The sequence below is a fragment of the Astyanax mexicanus genome, chromosome 6 (assembly GCF_023375975.1).
Source record: "Astyanax mexicanus isolate ESR-SI-001 chromosome 6, AstMex3_surface, whole genome shotgun sequence".
NCBI classification, from domain to species: domain Eukaryota; kingdom Metazoa; phylum Chordata; class Actinopteri; order Characiformes; family Acestrorhamphidae; genus Astyanax; species Astyanax mexicanus.
This window is the reverse complement of record NC_064413.1, coordinates 44,946,190-44,969,959: the sequence shown is the minus strand read 5'-3', so window position 1 is coordinate 44,969,959 and position 23,770 is coordinate 44,946,190. Positions and strand designations below refer to the sequence as shown.

Here is a 23,770-nt window from a genome sequence, read left to right as displayed (position 1 = left end):
AATAATAATAATAAATAAATAATAAATAATAATCTTTAAAATGACAAATTTTAATCAATTCTCTCTCTCTCTCTCCTCTCTCTCTGCAGATATGACTATGTGGAGGTGCGGGATGGTGTGGATGAGTCGGGGCAGCTGGTGGGGAAGTACTGTGGGAAGATTGCGCCCTCGCCCGTGGTCTCCTCCGGGAACCAGCTCTTCATCAAGTTCGTGTCGGACTATGAGACGCATGGAGCCGGCTTCTCCATCCGCTACGAGATTTTCAAAATCGGTAAGTCAGTTAGAGGATTTTACTCACAAACATACACACAGCACACAGCACGTACTGTTATATACCTGACCAGGAGCGAGAGAAAGAAAGCATTCACAGCTACACTCGCTCTATGCTCTATCTTGATGCTGTTGTGACTCACCCATGGTTCACTGGTTTATCACTAAGGCTAGGAGATTGGTAGGAATGAGCTGAAGACAGAGGGAAAAGGGAGAAGGCCTTATAAGGATGAGATCATGTCCAGGACAGACTTTGTCTTCTTCCTGGTTTGTGTGCCTCTGAGCAATGCCTGAGATCAGACGATAACTCTGCTAACATGAGGTGTTTCTTCCTTTAACACAGTCATATCCTTTACTGTGACCCGGTCACTTCACCCAAGACTCTACAGGGCTTTGTGAGAACACACATACACACACAAACATACAGTGGCTGACTGATTAGATGATGAGCAGATATCTATTGTCATCTTAGACCAAATAGGGACTTGTAGGGAATTGTGGGGTGTGTCCCAAACACATATAATTACTTATACTATGTAGTTTTGGAGTAGGATATATGTAGTATAGATTTTTTAAAAACTCTTTATTTATGCACAATTTTGAAATACAAAACAACCATTTGGTATAGGTAAAAAATGAGGATGAGAGAACAAGTGGCAAAAGGAAAATTAAAGAAAAGTTACACATGAGGTCACAGGATTGCTGGGTTTGACAACTCCATATACTATATTTTAATTTTATCTTTCAGTTTGGTTAAATAAACACACCATTTACCCCATCTTTTTTCTCCCAGATCCTTCTGGAGTCATATTGAAAAGTCATCTGTTCTAAAAGGTGCAATTGTTTAACAATGGTGAAAAAAAAAGTACCAACTGTAGGTTTTTTTAGAAGCCAGCATTTGTTAACGGCCTCTGTAGTATAGATAAAAGGGTCAAAGCTAAGTATACTCAAATAACACTCAAAATATAAGTGTGGTTGTGATTCAGTTAAATTAAATTATTAAAATATTGGCAGCTGACAATGGAAGTGTGGTTCTAGTGTATTTATAATTTGTGTACTAATCTGCCAAACGTGCATTATAAAGATTAGTATAGTCTTTACTTTTTAGTTTTAGTGTGTATAGTACACAATTGGAATGCAGCCTTTATTTGGTATTTTAGTGCCAAGGAAGGTAAAAAGATAAATTACAATACAGTACTGTATATACGTTATAGTATTAGTGTATAGTATGCAATTGGAATGCAGCCTATGTATGTATGTATGTGTGTATGTATGTGTGTGTGTGGAGTGCATGACTGAGCCAGGACAGGTGCAGCAGATGCCACTTTCGTTAATTACCCTCACTTTCTGCTCTAAGCCCTCGCTGTTTGACCTCGAGATAAGATGGATGTTGATTCAGCAAGGTTCATTTTAATCTGCATAGTGAGTGTTTATGTTTGTGTGTGTGTGTGTGTGTGTTTGTGTGAGCAGCAGCTGGTGCAATCTGAAGTCTTTTATATTCCAAGTGTCAGGTCACAAAGTACCACCCCGCCCCACCCAATTATAACTTACCTCCAAGGATGAACATAAACAAACCGTCAAACACTAATGGTAGAATGTCACCAAGATCTTCTATGTAATATAATTAATTTTAATTATTCCCTTGTACTTAGAAAAGAACACAAAAAACACAGCTATAATAAAATAATAGAAATCAATAGACTTGGATATGCTGTGGCTCCTCCCCCTTTGGCGTCTATCATTAACTCAGTGTGTTTTCGAATAGTATGAGAAATGCTGCAGTATTCCTTTAAATCATGCTCTGCAGCAAATTCAGCTCCAGCTTCAACAGTTCATTTCAGTGGTGATGTGTTTGCAAACAGCGCAGGCTGGCAGGCCTCAGGCCTCAGGGACGCAGCCTTGGTTGGCTGCGGGAGATTCTGATTAGTATTTATTATACAGCTTGCTGAATCCCTTGCATTACTTTCAACCCATGAAACACTTCAGTGACCAGCAGCTCAAACTGATGTATAGTCTAGCTTAGCACTGAGGCTGGGAGATTTGACCAGCCTGCCATTTTTCTTCTGTAAAAATGTCGCAGTGTAAGAAATGCAGTTGAACAAATGTGACTGAGTAAACCCATATATAGAATTTATATATCTGACATATGTGAATACGTGTAATTTATATCCACCATATATTCTTCACATTAAAAAAAAATAAAAATTGACAATTTCTAATATTTAGAGACAGTTACTTCAACACAAGTTGAATAAAATATTTTTAATACTCTTTAGAAGAATTTTAGAATAGTTAATATAGTTAAAATGTAATTAGCTGCCACTGAAAAAGATATGGTACATATATGACCAAATGATTTATGATTTATGTGATTTCCATATAGAAGAATTGAACAACATACCGAACATACTCAGCAAATAGTATAGATCAGCAAATTGCAATTATTCATTTTTATGCTACCTTCCATATCATCTACGCACTACTAACATGCAGTTCAACACTTACTGTAATGATGGCGCTCTGTCCCTAAGTGCTAAAGCTATCAATCATTAGTTAATAACATCTATCAAAACCAACAATTATGAGACAGTACTGTATCAGCCATAACAATAAATCACTCAGTGGGTCGATCGCCTCTAGCGGTTACCTCACAGCTTTCCCAAACTTGTCCGTGTGAAGTGTGTGTGATATAACTGATCAGGAACAGACTTTATTCATCCCTGTGACGAAAGAGAATCATGTGAAATAAGGTCATGTTGTCTGGAGGTTGTAGGAGTGAGGGTAGGTTGGGGTTGGGGGATGTGTGGGGGGGTTGTATTCACTCTAGTTTGATGTGTTGTTCCTTTATTAGCTGTTAGGTTATTAGTCTGGACATGTGCTGCTTCTCCAGAGCAGATGAAGAATGGTGTTATGCTTGGAGACGACGGTGTGTTGCTCTGTTGCTGCTGCCGTCCAAGCTGTGATAGGACCCAGCCTTCGGGTAAAAAAAATCAATCCAGAGAGAGAGAGAGAGAGAGAGAGAGAGGGAGAGAGGGAGAGTGTTGGACGAAATATGGGCTAATGCAAGACCTGGTAAGACAGGGAGAAGAGGAGCGAAACTGTGTCACACACACATCTAATGAGATAAGGAAAGCAAGGATGAGGTTCTGTTTAAGGATAAACAGATTAGCCGGTATTAGCTAGTATTAGCAGGCTGGCATCAGTGTGTGTGTGTGTGGGAGGGGGGTATGCTGGTGTAGACTTGGTTACATTTGTCAATAATCTTATGATTATATGCAGATGTTACTTATGGAAGTGGTGCACACTAGCAGGTGTGTGTATTCAAATGAGACAAAAAAAATAGAGAGTCAAATCCAGCTATTATTGCTAATCATATTTAGCTCAGTTTCAAGCGATGGTCTATCTCTCTCACACAAACAGAACATACATACTGAAAAAAACACTGGTTTTAGGCCAGCATTTGCAGGTAGCTTTTTTGGATTGTCTTTGGCTTTTTTGTTGGTCTTTGTTGGTCAGTATAGTTGCAAAGCTGCTCATCCATGTGAAAACATACAGTATACTGGTAAGCTAGCTGGTTAACTAGGTCTTGACTAGTATAGTATACGTTGCATTTGATTTAGTTAATGTTTGGTCTTGCTGAGCTGGTTAAGCTTTATCATACTGGTTGGTTGTAATGATAGTGACCAGCAGCATCTGGCTAGAATTGTCCATATAAGATAACCGACTCTGGCAGAAATCACATTGACTCGAGAGTCAGTGTAGAAGAACCCGCTCACAGATACATTAGTTCATTTTATCACTCTCTAGCGTCCACAGGACATGGCAAAAGTCAGCGGATACGATAGCAGTTCCTGTACCATGACATTTGGGATGTCGGTGTACATAAAAGAAACATAAAAGAAGACATAAAAAAGAAAAGAAGAAAGCATCACTTTTCTTTTCACAGCATGAACATGTCAAAGCTCAGACTTAAATGAAGAGACAAAGGAAGGGAAAGAGAGCAATCAAAGATGGCATGTCTGTAGAAAAAGAGCGAAAGAGAGAGAGAGAGAGTAGGGAATGTAGTGGATCTCCCCTTTCACCACATCTATCTTTGAATGCAATCAAGCCATGGCAGCCGCTTTTTCCGCTAGTGTGTAATGAGGGACACACTCTCCACACGGCCACCAAAACCCTCCCTGTGTTAAATCCCATCGCCTAATAGGCCCTTTATGGGATCCTTTTCAGGGGTTTCTAGATGATATGCTTGTGTCTTTTCCAAAAAAAGAGGGCTCTGTACTTATCTTGTCATGCTGTCTTCTGTGAGCATCTCCTAAAAGGGCCCTGGAGGAGAGAAACGAGAAGAAAAAAATGGGAAGAAACATGTGCTTCCAGTTAACAGCACTGCAATTTACAGAGCCACATCAAGCCTGGCCGAGCAGGCACGGGGGCCAGCTCCGGGCATCTGATAGATTGGGAAAAGAGGAGGCGGGTGGATGAATGGATGGATGGATGGATGGATGGATGAATGGAGAGATGGATTGAAGGATGGATGAATGTATAATTTGTAGGAGTGTACACACATACTACAATATGATTTTTATACAATAATATGCATTGATCATGGATGATATTTCTGCCAAAGTTAAGTTGCTTGTCTTTTTGCACAGGACAATTCCAGACAGATTTCACCAGTCACAATCATCACCAACCAGTGTTCCATCCACTGAGAGTGGTAATGTCTTATAACGTGTATAGAGGAATGTTAAATGCTCAGCCTAACTTGATCCCATCCATCTGGCACTAACTACCAGGCCAAAATAATAATTAATGTCACCTTGCAGGGCACTTACAAGATAACACCTTACAACTTATACAGGTGTGGGAATTCCAAAGCCTTCCCTTGAGGTGACAATTTGTGATCAGTTTATAAACTGCATTCCCATGACTAATAAGAACTTAAAGGAGTCTTGGAATGTATTACTGGTGAGGCATTAGGGAAGATAGGGTTCATATGTTCATCATAACACCCTGAATTAATGAATGGGTGGAAGGATGAATGGATGGATAGACAGATGGATGGATGATGGGTGGATGGATAGATGGATGGATGAATAGATGGAAAGGTGAACACAAAGCAAGTTGCTCATTCTTCGGCATGCTGAAAGGCAGAGTCATCGGCCCTCGCCTTTAGCTCAGCCATTTATCATGCTGATGCTATCTCAGTGCTTTTACGATGGCACCTGTGTCAACAGCGTCATGTGTGTGTGTGTGAGAGAGAGGTAGAGAGAGAGAGAGAGAGAGAGAGAGAGGGCAGCTTATTCATCGTACCCAGTCTGCTTGGTGTTTTATGTTCTGCACGGGCCAGTGGAATAGGTCACATCTGGCAAAGCACCTCTGTCATTCTACAACACCCCCATGCCACCATTCTACTCCTCACACACACAAACACACACACACACACACACACACACAAACTGAAACCCAAAAAGCAAACTCACTCTCTATGTGGTCCCAATCCCCTTTCTCAAGGGGCACAATCAGCAACACTGACTAAATATTGTGCCAGCAACTCTGTCTGTGTGTGTAGGTGCCTGTGTGTGTGCATTGTGTGTGTATACTGTGTGTGTGGTGTGTGTGTTGCCCCCCACCTCTGTGACTCTAGGTTAATGTTTGCTAGGGAGAGTGTCCAAATTCTGCTTCGCTAATTCTCTCATGCCCATTAACCTCTGTCAGCTTAGCCACAGGGTGTGTGTGTGTGTGTGTGTGTGTGTGTGTATGAGGTTAATTATTCACTCACAGACATATGGAACATAAACATTAGCGATTACCTCACTGGCCTTTAAAAGCCTTGAACCGTCTTATCTCGACATGCTGACTCATCTCTACACTATGTGAATGTTCAAGTATTTGAATGCATTCTAAGCTACTTTAAGTTGCACTCATTGATGACACAGATGCACTAACATAGCTTGTGGCAATAGAATAGGACTCTCTGGAACAGACACATATGACCCTATTGTCACCATGTCTAATGCAAGAAATGAGCTAGAAGAGTATAAAGCTTTGCAGTATTAAGTTGTGGAATTATGGTGCTTCATCCAGTACTTTTGGGATTGTGAGTAAGGGAGTTGGTGAGCATAAGCTTAATAATACAAATACATTTGTCACTGAATGTACTCAAACTGAATGTGTCAAATTCTCACAGCAATGTTCCAAAATATAGTAGAAAGTTCAGTAGAGACAGTTCAAATCAAAATCATTTTTATATCTTTAATTTTAAAGAAACAATGATCAACCAGGTGTCCCAATACTTTTGTCCGTATAGTATATCCCTTATTAATACTACAGCTCCAGCATGTCAGTCTGCTTACACTATAGCCCACACATACTCACACTAACTACCTCATTGGAAACATCTGAACATCTGAGTTACCCAAAGCTGGTCTCTCTGTGCAAACCTTGTTTATTTAAGGTTGGAATTGTGGGAAATATAGTATTTGATACACTTGAGGAGGTTTGTTTCGCTGCACAGGGTCTGAAAACAATCTTTTTAACAAGCTCCGCTTCTGGCCTGTAAAATAAACTAAGCAAATTCCACAGAGGTTGGGGGCTTCGGGCCTGTGAGCGTCAGCCATTAACATCCGAGTTAGCATTTAGCCGCCATGAATCAGCGCAGGGCTTCTTTCTTCACAGCACCTCGCCTTTAGTTTTTACACCCTCTCATAAATCTGAGTGTTTGTGTAAATCCAGTCCAGTCTTCTCTAAAAAGGTGAAAGGATTGAGAGTGGTTTGTGTGGAAGAGCAGCGGAGGTGTCTGCGGAAGAGAGAAAGAGTAAGTGGGGGGGGTGATGGGATATGCATGGCTGGGCTTGTCTCACAGAGCTTTATTTGTTTTGCTGCAGTTTACAGGCTTCCAGTGTCCTCGCTTTTCTCATCCCAACCCACCAGCCTCCTTGTAAAGTTTGTCTCGACCGCTCGCAAACAACTGCAACAGGAAACCAAGAAATAACAGAACAGGGAGAATTTCTATGGGATATTTTGTTGTGGGGAGAAACAGGATGCCACTCTTCTGTATAGCTATACACACTGTCAGCTTTGTGTTTTTAACAAGTTCAAGATTTAGGGTCATAGAAATGTCTCATATGAGAACTGAAAATTCATGCTGTTTCTTTAGGTTTCGTACTGTTTCCTTAAAAGTAAAACTAATTAGATTTATTTGTGGTCCTCCACTATTACAGGACAGACATCTCAACTTTTACACCCTAAACGTTTGCTAAACATCAGTGTGTAACATACAGTATGTACATCTAAATGGTTATGTTTAACTTGCAGTGTGTCTATGTTTAATAGATGATAATAATATATGTATAATATATCATTGCCACTCACTTTTATAACTAAATTTTATGCAATATAAAGAACAACTGCCAGATTCATATGATGTTTTTTTTTTTTTTACAGTTATGTGAAAAAAAATAATCAAAAAGTCCAGTACAGGCACAGTATTCCCAGTATTCCCAGTTTAAAAAATCCAGGTCCAGTACTGGATGAAGTATTGGCTGGTGAAGCTCCAGCTACAGAACTGATCTGTGTGCAGATACACCCAACAGCAGTCGAGCTAAAGGCTGAAAATCCTCGTCAGATTTCATATCTTAATCTCTTGAATGTGTGGTAGTCATGCTTTCACAGCGCAGGCACACAAATATAAAGGGCTGGAGTGTCTGCGGACGTGACCCCGGCGTGTCCGCTTTCAGCGTCTGGACGGAATGGTGGGGTGGGGGGGCAGAGTGATAACATGCAATTACTGCACGGAAAGGGAGAGAGAGAGAGAGAAAAGCAAGAAAGAGAGGCAAACAGGCCAGGAGAGAGAGAAAGAAGGAGGGAGAGGGAGTGAAAGGGCAAGGCAGAGATTGATTTGGTGCAGAAGAAAGACATATTAGTGCAGTGCTCTTATCTTAACAGCTTTCTGTGTCACACTGCTGGGGTCTGATTGCCTATAGAGAGGTCAGGGTGGGATTTCTGACTATACACATTTAGGTCAAGACTTTAAGTCCAGTTCAGGAGTGTGTGCTCGCTTAAAGAGCGAGACAAGAGATGGTGTTTGAAACTAATAAACAGAGCTGAGAGCTTTGCACCACAGCTTTTAATGAAATAGGCCTCGTTTAGTTCTGCTTTATATGAACTATGTCACAAGTCATAAAGTTTGAAGCTGCAGGAACCACCAATGTAAGTACTGTCGATGTATAAACAGTAATTAGTTGCCAATTAATGTATTGTCAAGTATATTGTAATTGATTGAATTGGTAGTGGTTAGTGAATTAGCTATTAATACATTGGCAGGTAGATTTTTTATAATTAGAACAAGGCTGTATAGTTTTGCCTGGGGATGGTAAAGTGGGTGGGCGGGTTGATGTCCAGCACAGGCAATTTCCGTGCTTAAACACACCTGGTTCAAGTCATCTAGTCATCTGCTAATTGTCAGGTTTTGCGGATGTGTCTGAGCAGTAAAACCATCAAACTGTGTTGGCGTCTAAAACCTTAAAAAAAAAAAAACCTGTGTTCTAGTAAGATGATTTGTGAGCTCTACATACTCTACATAATATCCATATGTTCTGTAAATCATCAATAGCGGTATTTAACTTTGCATAGTTAATCATTTATATATGGAACTAACCCACCATAAACCTGAAATAATATTTTATCCTGCTTAGAGAAAGCAGGGCTGTTAAATGGGCCAGTTTGTTATATATTTACGACTCAAAAAACATAGAATACATAGAATCAGCCCACTAGTGAAAGCCTTTCAAAGCTAAATTGAAAAGCTACCTTAGCAGGATTAAAAAAAAACAGGCTAAAAATAGGCTAAAAGCCAATGCTACTCCAACAGGAGCAAAACAAAAATAAACGTGGTGAAGCCAATGGAGAGACTGGACAATTGGTCTTAATACATTACTAGTCTAGGCTATGCAATATGACTGCAATAAGCTGGCATGGTGATGTAAACCAGCCAATCAGAGCAGAATCTTTTGTTGTTTTTGTGTTGTGTTTTTAATAAGCTCGCCACACTAGAAACATCAGCATGTTTCATTTTGTGGCAAAATAACAGGGTGATAAATAGGCTTGTGAAGCTGCATCTGACCATTTTTTGTTTTAATCACTCACATATTTACTTTTAATGTATCAAAGAATATCTTAAATGCTCAGTAAAAGCCTTCTGTGGTACCTTAATAAATGTGTCATGTCGCAAAAAAAAAAAAAAAAAAAAAAGCTTTTTCAATTTTTACTTGAAAAAATGTGAAAAAAAGAATAGAGGCAGAGTAAACACAGGAAATAAACTAAAGCTGAAGTGAAAGAGAGGGCGAGCAATCCGCTACTGTTTGAAACTCAACTTTTAGCAAGGTACTAAATGTCAACTCACTTTAGCCTCAAACCTCTGCACCAGCCATTTACTTTAGAGGAGTAAAAGCAGCTAAAGGGACGGGGAGAGAGGCAGTCAGGTGGCGTTTTGGTGTGAGAGTGGGACAAGCTGAAGTGCTGCTGATGGTCCTGAGCAAAAGGCCCAGTGATCTAAATGACACACAGAGAGACAGAGAGGCAGACAACACTTTACAGCTTCCACTAAAGCAGCTTGAACCCTCTCAGCACACAACACACTGCTTTTACTTTCACTAATACTTTCTCTCTCTCTCTCTCTTTCTCTCTCTCTCTCTCTCTCTCTCTCTCTGCCTCTCTCTCTCTCTCTCTGTTTATTCTTTACCTTCAACATTTAGTCCAAAATTATTCGGTTAACATAAGAGCTAAATAAAGCTCATCAAAACCTCTTAGACACAGTCTTAGACACTGATCCTAAAATAGACTACATACTATATAATCAAGCATATTATTACTATAACATATAGAAACACACAAATGAGCAAAGAACACACCAAAACATCATGACAACACATAGACAAAGTAAATAATGTCGATTGCCTCATTACAGCAGCACATGTCAAGATCTGGAAAATCATTTAGATACAAATTGAACAGTTTAGTCTAAGAGACAACATGTTGGATGATGTGGAAATGGGCAGGCATAAAGAAAATGATCTGATTACGTAGTCAACATATTTTTGTCAAGACTTGTGGGATTCTTTAAGTCAGCAATGCTGAGAACCTACCAACATAGGTTCAAGTAGAGACAAACCAAAAACCACAGGGTGGCTCATAAATCTTATCAATGCTCGAGGGCAATGTAGACTAGTGGTTCCCAATCCTGGTCCAGTAGAACCTCTAACCTTGCACATTTTTAGTGTTCACCTTGCTCCCAACACATCTGATCTGGGTAATCAGCTACTTAACAAATGGGTTACAAGAGAAGCATGTCACAACACAAGGTGCTGGTCCGACTATTGTGCTTTGGTCTGAGTTTGGTCAGTCATGAACTAGTAGAAAAGCCCATTTGTACCCATTTTCCCATGCACCTTAGATCAGTGTAAGATCACCTGGTCCAACTGCTGCTTTCCATTATATCATGTGGACACTCAGGTACTAAAAACCAGAGGATACCTTTTGAGGTCTTTTAGTACCTTTCTAAAAGTCCACTCTCTGGTGATTGGTATGGCGCAGTGGATAACACCACCGTTGCTTATGAGCTACCACATCATGTGAGAGATTGGCTTCAATGCCCGGTCTGGGTAACTATACTGTGACACACCAATATGAGTCCTTGGGCAAGACGCCTAACATTACATTGGCCCACCTCTGTAATGTCTACGTATGTGTACAGTATGTTTTTTTTTTGATGCTATATCATATGAACCAATTTACTTTATAACGTTTCTGCTGTTCATTTATCCTACCCTAACATTCTAATCAGTCTTCTCTTCATTTCCACTCTCTGTTGAACTTCACATTGCACTTCTGGACAGTTCTCCACTGTTAATAAACACAGTCCTTCAAGTTATTAGCCGTGGCAGTAATACCCTTTTATGCTGCAGTGTTAAGTGGTGATGCTGTCAGCTCTACATTACAGCATGATGAGAGCGTATTTCTGCACTCGTGTCATGAGTCCTGTGCCTCGTTACTTTATACCGTGTTAATCTGGCGGCTGTGATGTAAACCGAACATGCTGATGTGTTGTATGTGTGAACTGAAGTGACACCCTGTGCCGGCGGAAAGCTAGCTCTCTTGGGGTGTCTGGGTAAATGTTATGACTCGCTGTTATAAAAATGCAGCAAAAGTATGTGTGTGTGTAAGTGTGTGAGTGTGAGTGTGTGTGCGTGTGTGTGTGTGTGTGTGTGAGTGTGTGTGTGTCTGTAGAAGGCTTTAATTTTCCTCTCTCATATGTTAGACAGGCTTGTAATGATGTAGAGCGGGGCACTGCTTTGGAACACGATCTGACTGCCATGTTTACTTTAGGGCTTCCACAGTCCTGAGCTGCTGATTGAAGCCTTTCAGTATTCGCTCTGTGTATACACACACACACACACATATGAATGCACACACACACATTGAATCCACACGATACACTAGAGAGAGCGAATGAAAGCTTATAATGAGTCATTGCCTGTTTCGCTGCCTCAAAAGTCATTATTTTGCCATGATTGTTGTAACTTTAATATGCCCTCTTAGGATTTAGAAATACAATCTCTAATATATAAACGGGCTTTTCCACTCATGCTCAGCCCCCATTAGCCCCCACACACCCGCGTTCAGCACAGCCACAGGCTTCAGGGTGGGCCTCCTCCTCCTCCTGCTTCTCCACGCACCGTAAACACTGCAGTCATGGAGCTAAACAATATGGACCACCACGTCTTTCCCGTGCTGTTTGCACACCCCTCTGCAGTCTTTTTGTTTTCTGAGAACAAAACAGCACTAAAATGAGTCTTTTGCTCTTTCTTTCTCGTAAGGTTCGCATAGCTGGGTCTTGCACTGCTGCTAAAAGTGGTATTAGTGTTGGTGTTAGCATTGTAAACAGTGTTAACAGTGTTAAACTACCATATGTGCCATATGTGTGCTGCTGTACTGCACTATTTGAGGCTCAGTTATACTCTCTAACCCTGTGTTCATATTAGCAAACTACAGAGCAAGAGATGTCCAGTCATTTCCAATAGGAGTATGTCATTTGTAGCTACAATTTAGCAACAAGCTAAGCTGTTGCTAAACAAACACTGTGACAGAGCTACAAATTCAGTTGAACATTTTTCAACTTCCCCAGGTTGTCCCTTAATTATGATGTGTCTTTGCACACAGACAGGGACAGTTGGAAGAACAATGAAGCATGGCATAACTCTTTGAAAAAAAAACAGTGATACAAATAATTTTTGTTCCAGTATATCTTGTTAAAACCTCCACCATAACCTTCTCTGCCAGTTTCACTTGAAACTATTGGCTACACTGCCCCCATAGTGAACATTGGTATTGCTCTGCAAATGTTCACAAATACTACTGACAGATTTATTGAGCATAAATAAGCATTTACTATGTGCAAACATTGCATGATAAATGGATCATCAGAAATAGACAATAATTTTTATTGTTGGCAATGATCTGCTAACTAAATTTCACTGTACAATGATTCAGTAATTTAAGTAAATTCATTATGTCATTTTTGTTTATTCTTATTCTATCTTTATCTCTCTTTCTCTTTTAGGCCCAGAATGCTCGAGAAACTTCACCTCTAAGAACGGGGTCATCAAGTCTCCAGGTTTCCCTGAGAAATACCCCAACAACCTGGACTGCACATTCATGATCTTCGCCCCCAAGATGTCGGAGATCATCCTGGAGTTCGAGAGCTTTGAGCTGGAGCCCGACACACAGCCTCCCGCTGGAGTCTTCTGCCGTTACGACCGCCTGGAGATCTGGGACGGCTTCCCTGGAGGTGGGTCACCCTGACAACACCTTGTGGCTTGTGGGAATCGGCCAGACAGAGAAATGAAGCAGTAGAGCTTTGTTAGTTTGAGAAGATACAGAACACAGAAAATAGATATAGAAGTGCATGAATAGCTCTCACTATATACCAAGGCATGAGTTTAGTGGTTTGTAAAGCTTTGGAGCATTATTATTTGAAATGATGGTGCTCCATCCAATATTTAACATAAATCCTCAAAAGAGTTCTCCAAAATGTAGTAGAAAGCCATGAAAACAATACAACAAAACTCTTTTTACCAGTTAATGAGCAGGTGTCCCTTGAAAATACGTATACATGTTCATGTTGACTCTAATAAGCCTAAGAATTAAGGGTTAATTATGGTTCTTATTTAAACACACACCAGAAAAATGTAATGGAAATGCAGATCCAACCACTTGTCCACCGACACACATACACACACTCTGTTTAACTCTGGATAATGCTTTGATCCAGTTGATACCCCTGCCTATAACACAGCCACTCTCTGTCCTATAGTTTCATGTTCTCTGGGCTGGTCCCTACAAACACAATAGAGACATTGTGCCGCCCCCCCACACCCCCATCTCTCTCTGTCTGCCCAGTGTAAGGCTAAAGGTCAGCAGGGTGACCTTGTCCTTGTGAATTCGGACATTTATCAGCGTGAGTAGATGCTATCACTCTCTAACAATGCAGCGCGATTGATCTCTGGGGAGAATGGACGGAAATTCTGGCCCTAAAACAGCACTGCTCAAGGCAAAGCAAAACAAAACCTCCTCCGAACCAGGGTCCAGATAGTGGAGGCCTTATCTGGGCTCTGTCTGACGCACAAACAGTACTAGCTCGCAGAGAATACGGCTGATAGACACACTGGCCTATATTTAACTTCACAGAATAAGAGTGGTGCTTTAGGATCTGTTTTTTTCCCACGGTGTATAACGTAAATTTAACAGTTTAGATGAGTAGTCATCTTTTAAAGTCTGATAAACAGCTTATCATCTGCCTGGGTATTTAAAGCATAATGTAATGATTTACACAGTAAAGCAAGTTAAATTTATCAGTGTAGCACAAAGCAGCTGTACAGGGATCCAGTAATAAGACAAGAGATCTACAACGCATAGAACATAGAAACATAAAAACATAAAACCTCCGGTTACCAAACTGAAGGCAGCAGGAAGAAACCTTGGGAGGAACCAACACTCTCATGGGGAGATCCATCCTTCTCTGGTCAAAACAACTTATAAATTATTAAGTTACTGCACCACCACATACATCTGTCTCAGGTGTGCTGTTATAATCACTGAAGATCTGATAAAAACTTAAGAATAACACGGAATAACACACATAATGCAAACCCTTCTCTTTCGCCCAAGAGAGTTACAGATCTGGGGGCTGTTCTTATCTGTGAAAGCTAGATAGGCTATCACAAGCAGACTGGCATCCAAATTAGGAATGAAGTCTGCCAACCCCCGAAGGCTTTCCGCAGATTTCACTTTATTATCACCCTTTTTATTTATAGAGGTGAAGAAGAACACAGAAAGGTGGCACCTGTGATAGAAATCTGTGATCTGTGATAAGTAGTTTTCAATTATGAAGGATTTTAGCATTTCATTATGAGATGAGACACGATCTGTCCAAATGTTTATGGACAGCCCTTATAATGGGTGACATCAGCTGCTTTAAATTCAACACCCATTCACGCACCTTTTTTTCTCCATCTGAACAATATTTTTATGTGTGCCATTAAACACGACTACACAATGGTTCTTAAAAGAAGTCCAGAAATGTTGAAAAACCTGAAATAGACAAATTACCATAGGATGTCCTATGAGGCGTCCCATGAGTGTTCTGTCACATTGAAAGGGGAGGAGGTGAGTGAGGTGAAGAACAGGGTTTTAAAAAAGGGTTTTAAAGGCCAGGCTGAAGGCTCTGAGGTTTCGCCACGACTTGTTTCTCCAACTCAGACTCGAGCTGCATTACCTGTGGAGCCACACCAATCAATAGTGCATTAGCGTGGAAAGGCTGGGAGACGTGAGACAGGACTCCCATGGAGCTCCAGGGGGACAAGGGGGGTAATCCCCCATTCCACTGCCCACTCTTGTAGCAGATTTACAGACTTCAAGAGCCATCAGCTGGACCTGCTGTTTTTTATTTTATTTTTTTGCATCCCTTAGAGGTTATGTTTACTTCAGCTACCTGTTTCAAGCTATTATTGGCTTGCTAAGCTAAAGTAGAAAATTTAGTATTTAGCAGAATCTAGCAGGACCAAAGCTTTAGCAGGCATTCTAGACCTGCAGTAGAAGGTATTACCATTAAACGTGGCAGAACCAAGGAAATGACAGCCATTCTAGACCTGCAGGTTGAACATAGGCTATAAATTTAGAGGGATTATTTTATCTGAAGTGATGGTTATTAGCATGCTAATCAAGCTAATGGAGTAAACATGTTTGTTACTACTCCTAAAATCTGATCTGTAAATCTATGAATTATAATCATTATATACTCTTACCTCTTAAATACAATCTGCAAAAGATTCCAGAGAAATCCTGAACTCAAGCAAATAAACCCCTGAGCTTAGCATGCATTAGCCTAAACATGGATTTGAAATGCTAACCATGGATTTGTCATGCTAATGACTTCCCAGAACACTGAATAGCGATAGATCCAGTAGATCAATTGGGAGGGGGTGGTGGTAGGGTCCTGGAAAATCAAGATGTTTGTGGGAAATATTATTTCTTTATTTATTTGGGACTGCATTGTCTGGAAGGATGGTGCTCCATCCAAAACTTTTGGTATGAATTTAGAGAGATTTGGGAGTAAAATGGTGTGATAATCATCCAATAAACTGACCATACTAATGTTCTTGTCAGTTGATACAAATAAATCCGTCCAGAAATTATGTACATTTCTTATTCCTTGGAGAGAAGAGGCATTAATGACTCAATAACAATTTTTAATAGCCTTGATTTCAGGGGAAAAAAAACAATTAGTAAGCAGTTATTCCCATGCTTTTGTCCATTCAGTGTATTTTCACAGGTTGTCACATAAATAGAGGTGGTAAAAGTGTCAAATGAATTAAAATAGGTGAATCCAACTCCAGGTTCTCCCTGATACTGACAGTATATACGATCTAAAGTACATCACTCCCTGAAATAGAAAACACAGAAAACAGCCTTAGCTTATGGAGCCAGCCTGCAGATGGACAGATGGGTGGATGGAGCTCACATCTGGAATGCATGGTCCCACTTTTTCACTTTTTACAAAGACCTGGGAAGATTAATCTGTCTGGTCAGCTTGAGAACACACACACAGCCGACAGGTTTCTTTCATCTGTAGGAGTGTGAGTGGAGCATGTGCTCAGCCAAGCAGGAGTGTGTCACTTCCCTCAGATCATAGGCTGCTAATCAGATAAGAGAGAGAGAGAGCGAGAGAGAGATAGCAGAGAAAGAACAAGAAAGGAGATCGACTGGGGACAGACAGGCTGGCTGAAGCTGGCTTTCTTAATTATGCTGTTCTTTTTTTTCTGGTTCCTTGTACATTTATTTTATTTTAACTACCTTTTTCTCCACCCTCCTCCCTTTTTTTCTTGAATTTGAGACACGCTCATTGACTCATTGCTCAATGGAACGTGTGCCGGGCCTTGCGTTTATTGCCATCCTTTCATGCCATTCCCTCCTCTCTTTTTTCTTTTTTTGTTCCGTCTTCGTTTGTCTTATGCCTTTTTTTCCTCTCCTTTCTATTGGAGGGACTTTTGGGAAGTTATTGGGCTGTGACCAGCAATTGCCTCGGGACGAAACCAGCCCAGGCTGCAACAAAGAGCCCAGGAATTTATGACTGTAAAGAGCCAGAGACGGACCAAGGCCTTTGCCTTCTGTTCAACAGCACTTTTCTGCCTTTGCTTTTATTATTATGGTGACAATGGGGTGTGGAAAGCGTGCGGTGGATTTCCCACGTCTCTATAGGAGGTCAACCAATGTCAGTGGCCAGTGTGAATGTATGTCCTTCAGCTCTGCAAATTCTGGCTTAAGCAGCACATATTTCATTACTGGGCTTTATTCTATAGTACCTTCCTATGGCTGTCATTTAAAATAGTTTTAACACTTACTGTTCGACCCACGTTTAGTGTGGGATTATTTGATTACGGTGGAGTCTACTGTAGAGGAAAGTATAAAATTGTGAAAACCACCCACTACATAATGTTTTACTGGTAAAAATTGTGTGTTATAACTTTTAAAGCAATTTTGCAATAAGTGACTACTCATTCAAATACATATACATTCATATAATAACAGTATTGAATAGTATATCCAGCAACAATGCAAACAAAGGCAATTTATATTGAGTTTTTTAAACCAATTGAACCCACTATATGTTTTGCAGGGTGCCACAAGGTTCTATTTTAGGGCCTATGAAACTGATGATAATTATGACTGTAAAGTAAAATAAAATGAACTGTTACTGTACTGTGCTATCAAACTGTCAGTGTTGTGTTTATTACATTAAATGAGTCATTTTATTTTCACTGCTATAATTTTACTAATAATCCCTGCTCTTTCTTTTTCTTTCTCTTTTTTAGTGGGTCCATACATCGGCAGGTACTGTGGACAGAATACTCCAGGAAGAATCATCTCCTACACTGGTATCTTGGCTTTGACAATCAACACAGACAGTGCAATCGCTAAAGAAGGATTCTCCGCTAACTTTACTGTGCTGGAGAGGACTGTTCCTGAAGGTCAGTAACCACACCGCATCATACTGTATCACTGTATCACTATTTTATACCATTATTTGGTAGCTGTGGACAACAGGAGTTAGAACACAGGGCATATCACTATACAATATTATCACAATATTCACAATATTTTGTCCCACCTTTAATGGTCAGTATAAAGGGCAGAACAAGTTATTAGGTCTTTGATTTTACAACAAACTCTTCATAACGGGTTGATGAATCTGAGTCCAGGTTATTTTCAGTCAGAGAGCAAACGCCAATCTGATATTAATCCTTGTTTTAGCGCTGACTCTATCCCGTTCCTTTTTGGCTTCAGAGCTTGCTTTACTCCTACGATTTTACTATGGGTAAATGAGCTCTTCTGAAGTCTCCATTGCTCCACCAGCCGCTCGTGTTCAGTTAAACTGAGCCGGATCCTCTTTTATAGGCTGTACATGTGATGTAAGTATGTAAAAACACGTGACACAACCAGAAGAACTCCCACAAAAAGCAACCCGACACCTCAGTTTTTAGAATGAACAAAATAGGCTTAGCAGGGATGGTTGTTTTAGCAAACTGGTCGCATTAAATCCAATTTTTTGTCCTTTCTCCACTTAGAAATGCTTCTGTTTTCAGAAACAAAATAATACAGACTGCCACTTTAAACCTTTAAAATGGTAACCAAAAAGCATGGCATCACTCAAATAACCCTTACATTTTTAAGACTGTAACACTAGAGAACTGCACAGTGTTTTTGTAATTTGTAAGTTGAGAGTTGCAGTCATTTACTGTTCACACAGATTAGAACAGAAAGCAACAGTACACCACTCCCCTCACCACATACACATAAACCTCCATATTTCTGTTTGCATCACCGACTTTCCCATGCAGTGCTGTAAGTAATAGCCTGAGCAATATAAATGAGAACCCAGAGTCTGTTTCACACACACACACACATACACACACTCCTACCCACTCCACACACAGATAACATGAGGCATCGTGGGAAGTTATTAAATCACCACGTCTTGTTCAGCTGCGGCCCTCTTTCATTAAGTGAATGTGTAAGGAGTCATGGCCCATCTCCTTCGCTTTATGAAGGCTAGCGTACACACATACACACACTTACACACATTCACACACACTTACACACATTCACACACACTTACACACATTCACACACATACACATGAATGCACACATATAACCAGACAGCTCCCTGACACTTCTTTACATACTAACCCAGGGGCTTCACCTCTTCACCCCAATTTGAGAAATGTTGTGACTAAAAAAGTAATTTCATTTGTGAACACGCCAGCAAGACTACATACACAGGCCCCCACCCTCGTAAATCTGACCCCCCTCTCTCTGGGGGAACGTTGGGTTGAGCGTAGAGGCCTGTGGTTGTTAGTTACACATGTCATCTTCAAGCTACTTCCATAATATTACTTCTATATCATTGCTGTCATGGAGAAACTATGAATCTTCAAAAATTCTCCTTACAGAAAAAGAAAAAAAAAATAATTTCAGTGAAAAGTCAATGTAGAGATTTCATTCCAGGTCATTTTTGAAGCTAATGGTATGTTGATCCATTCACCCTAAAACTAAAACACAATGTAAAGAATGACTGCAAGCTTCAAATACTGCCAAAATAACTGCTTTCTTCTTACTGCTAATATCAGTGGATTTCTCGCTTTCTTAACACATAAAAAAATGTTTTAGTTTGATAATCGAGGCTGTGATTAGTGAGGAGCAGGACGTTTGGTAAGGAGCCAGTTGGAGGGGTGTACATTGCTGTGGTGATCAGTGTAAGTAGTTACATTCAGATAATTGATCACCCACCATTATAGTACATATTAGAAAATTAAATCTTTATTGTTTTATCGTTATTTGAGGCAGAGTAACAGAGGCTGTAAAACAAAGTTCTGGGGGGGCAAACTAGCAAGAATTGAAACAGCTAACCTTTAATTTGTTGTCCTAAAATACACCAAATGCTACAAAGGAGTATGTGTGTGACAAAATACTTAGATGAAATCATTGTGGAATCTTCATTTTGCCATTTTTCACATTGACACAGTGTGAAATAGACGAATTTGAAAGCTCCAAAATGACTTGGAATGAAACCTTTTTACACTGACATACATGAAAAGATACGATTGTTTTTCTTCTCCTGTAATGTTACCATTTTAAATATTTTTAAAGGGTTTTGTGTGACAGACAGTTTAGAAAGCTCCTCACAACAACCAACAAAGAAAGCTGAATCATTTTTGCTGTGTTTTTTAATACAGGCTTCCCCGTTAGTCCCTCCTGAAATCACTATCTAATGCTTTCCTCCACTCTCTGCTGCTGGAGCTTCTTCTGTTTCTTCTCGGCTGGAGCCGTGAGGGGCAGACGCAGGTTATCAATTATTTATCACCTCTATAAATTTACATTCCACGGGCCTCCTCCTCTCCTTTGTGCCTTAGCAGGGTGCTGTGGAGGAGGCACTGATACACAGCTGAGGAGATGGCCTGATGTTAAATATTCATCCCCAAAGTGAGGGAGGCACAGAAACGTAACCACTTTATCTGCTGACTACCTTCTGACTGATTTACTGATTATTCTGAGAGAGAGAGAGGCAGAGGAGAGAACAACAGGATGAGGGAGTGATTGAGAATAAAAACAGAGAGAAAAAGGGAGAAACAAAGAGAAAAAGGTGAACAGGAACCATGTGATGTGATGGTGTTTGTATAGAGTTCATTACAGAAGTATCACAATCCGAAAAATAGTGGTGCTACAAAGAGTTCTTTCAGTGATTCAATAGAAGAACCCTGTTTGTAATACAGTGACATGCCAAAAGTGAGGGGACAGAAGCTACTACTATTATGTTCCAAGCAGTTCTCTCATAAGTCACTCCAGTTTAACAGATCATTGTGGTTAATACAATAAAATACAAATAATAACACAATTATAAACCTAAGGTACAAAAGGTTTAACTTTTTAAAGGTGCTTCACCCTCTCACATCTCCCTCTCGCATTACCAACATGGTTCTTTATGTAACTTTACCATATGTAACTTTTTTTTCATAAGAAAGCGAGAGAAGGAGAAAAATGGAGAGAGAAGGTAATGCAATGCAGTGTGTGTGTGTGTGTGTGTGAAGATGCGGAGATCCAGTGTGTGAACAGTCAGTGTGAGCTGCTCAAACTGCTGTCTATCAGCTAACACAGATGCTCATTCCATCTGTTACAAGTGCCCAGACCAGCGTCTCTAGGCCATGAAATGTGTGTGTGTGTGTGTGTGTGTGAGAGAGAGGAGGTGAAAGAGAGAGAGAGAGAGAGAGAGAGAGAGAGAATGCAGCTTCAGGCATTTATCTGCAGTTTGAGAGTATACTCATCTACTCTGCATTAGTGCGCGTGCACCAGAGAAAACAGGCCTAATTAACTAGTGCTTTATTCAGTACAACAATGGAAGTGAAAGAAACATGTAGACTATCGCAGTTGGTTAATATTACAGGATTTCAAAACACTAATCATGAATCAGGTTACACACTCTATCTTACAAAGTGTTGTTGTGCCCGCCTCACCAAAGTTACACAGTGCAGTTACAAAAAGGAGCCTAGAGTAACATGAATAGATGTAATTCTGTTTATTACAGAATACAAGGAATGGCATCATAATGATTTTGAAGCTGCTAATTAAAGGTTAAATTCTACATAATGTTGATTTAAGGAGGTTTTTCCTTCTTTTGGTAGGTATGAGGTTGGATGGACAACTCCAAATGTTCCAGCTGCTCTTTGTATCGTGTGCTCATATTATGATGAATGGCCCAATACAATGGTCTAAAATTACTTGGGATAAAAGTTCATTACTTTAACTTACATTAAGCATTTTTACTTCTTTACATCTTTCACATTATTTCACAATACTGCAAGGCTTTCTTTAGACGTTTATGATATATAATATACCTGGATCATGTGTACAAGCCCACGTCCTGACATTGCATCTGTAAAAGCTCAGAATTTATTATGTTTGGGCCTTTGGACATGTTTTGGGCACGTCTCTGCTTTTGGTCCAGGCACTCAGCTGCAATGCTCATCAGTGATCTAACTCATGCAATGTTTCAGTTTGTGCGTGTGCATATGTTTATGTTTGCTGACCTCAGGTCACTTAATTAGCTCATCTCTCGGGTCATCTTTCTCCTCTGCACCCCGCAACGCCCCCAACCCTGTCTGTGAGCGTCTGGACAGTGCCCCCATAGGCAGTCGGGGTTTGAACTCATGCTGACCTTTCTGTCCCAAGACACCAGGACAGCATGCCTGTAGTCATTTACCCCACAGCGACACAAACAGCCCGAGATGCCCCCGCCTGGGTGGTGGGGTGTTAAGAGTGATATACGGCATTTTTCTATTTTTCCATTCTTGCAGGATGAGCCCTGAGGAAGAGCTGGCCTAACGTGAGCCAGACGCATAAAGTGCAGAGCGAGGAACTTTTTCCAACAGGCTGCAAACTTCCTTCATGTTCTCCATAACTCCTCCTGCTGCTTTTGTTAAGAGCTTAAACTGAATGTTTCATGAATAAAGCTTTATGTCTTAATGTAGTACACTCCCAAAGTGCTTCCATTAAAAATAACTTTTCATAGAGAGAGAGAGAGAGAGAGAGACAGGGAAAGAAACTGAGGGAGAAAGAAAGAGAGAAAGAGCGAGAGAGGGCAAAAAAAAGAGCTTATGTGTTATTCTGGTCACCAGAGATGGAGAGTGCTGCATGCATGACTGACCCACTCCCGGGAGAAAGCCTCTCGGCTGGGGTGGAAGGTGATGTGCGCTTTCTTTGGAACTCTGTGGAGAACCTGTCTCTAACCTTCATCACTCTCCTCTTTATTCCCCTCTCTTTTTCAGACTTTGACTGCATGGAGCCACTGGGAATAGAGTCTGGTGAGATCCCCTCTGACCAGATAGTGGCTTCATCCCAGTACAACGCCAACTGGTCTCCAGAACGCTCTAGACTCAACAATTTTGAAAACGGCTGGACACCATTGGAAGATTCCAACAAGGAATGGATTCAGGTACAGATTCACACATTTGCACACATACGTTATAGCAAAGGGACAAAAGTATTGGGACACCTGCTCATTTATTGTTTCTGCTGTTTCTGAAATCAAGGGTAATTAAAATAGACTCTGTCCCAGCTGTTGTTGGAGTAACTGTCTCTACTGTCCATGGAAGTCATATTACTTTACTGTTGTGCAGATTTTTTTTGCATTTAGAATTAAAAGGGGTGACCTCAACTTCATCCTCCCAAACAAACATCTCAAACATCTCAACTTAATCCCAACATCCTAACTCAGAGTCCTAGCACACTCCTTCCAGAGAACACAGTTCCAACAGGTAACCCTCTATAGTGCACGCCTGGCATTAGGCATGTTGTCTGTAAAGAGATGCATTTATTATAAGAGGGTGTCCACAAACGTTTGCACATTTTGTGTAATGTATCTCTCAGACAGATCACATCATGCCTCGAAACAGTAAGATTGAAAGGCTTTGTCCTTGGCAAAGAAAACTATCCACTAAGGTCTTTGTAAAAGTAAGAGTAAGAAGCTTCTGGCTTTTAAAGAGCTTTATGAGCTTCACAGGCTAGAACAGGGTATTCTCAAACTCTCACTTTTCCAGTACAAAAAGGATGACTTGGATTTCCAGTATTATGAAGGATGATCTGACTGCTGTCCAAGCTAAACGTGATCCTGCAGTTTTTCTGACTCTTCTGGCCAAGCTGTGTGGTTCCTTCTGGAAAGCCAGCAGCAATGAATCTCTATTTGGTGAACCCCAAACTGAAATGAATCATAGCAGGCAACATGACAGTCCTTACATCATATATGCACTGTTATAGCTGTAAGAGTGTGTATAAAGTGTGTGAAACAAGCATTGTTGCCACGTTTTACCTGTTTTGGTCTGAACTATGCCAGC

At 40.5% G+C, this 23,770-nt stretch overlaps 1 protein-coding gene across 3 annotated transcripts in view; it reads left to right on the top strand.

Annotated features, from left to right (window-relative positions):
- The window catches only part of nrp1a (neuropilin 1a), a 93,106-nt gene that overhangs the window by 31,644 nt on the left and 37,692 nt on the right, over positions 1-23,770 (top strand). For all 3 annotated transcript variants that reach the window (XM_007238653.4, XM_049480381.1, XM_049480380.1), the window contains 4 exons: positions 90-271; positions 12,887-13,114; positions 17,697-17,852; positions 22,706-22,872. In XM_007238653.4, the coding sequence (XP_007238715.2) occupies positions 90-271; positions 12,887-13,114; positions 17,697-17,852; positions 22,706-22,872 (733 nt within the window). The remainder of the gene's footprint in view (positions 1-89; positions 272-12,886; positions 13,115-17,696; positions 17,853-22,705; positions 22,873-23,770) is intronic.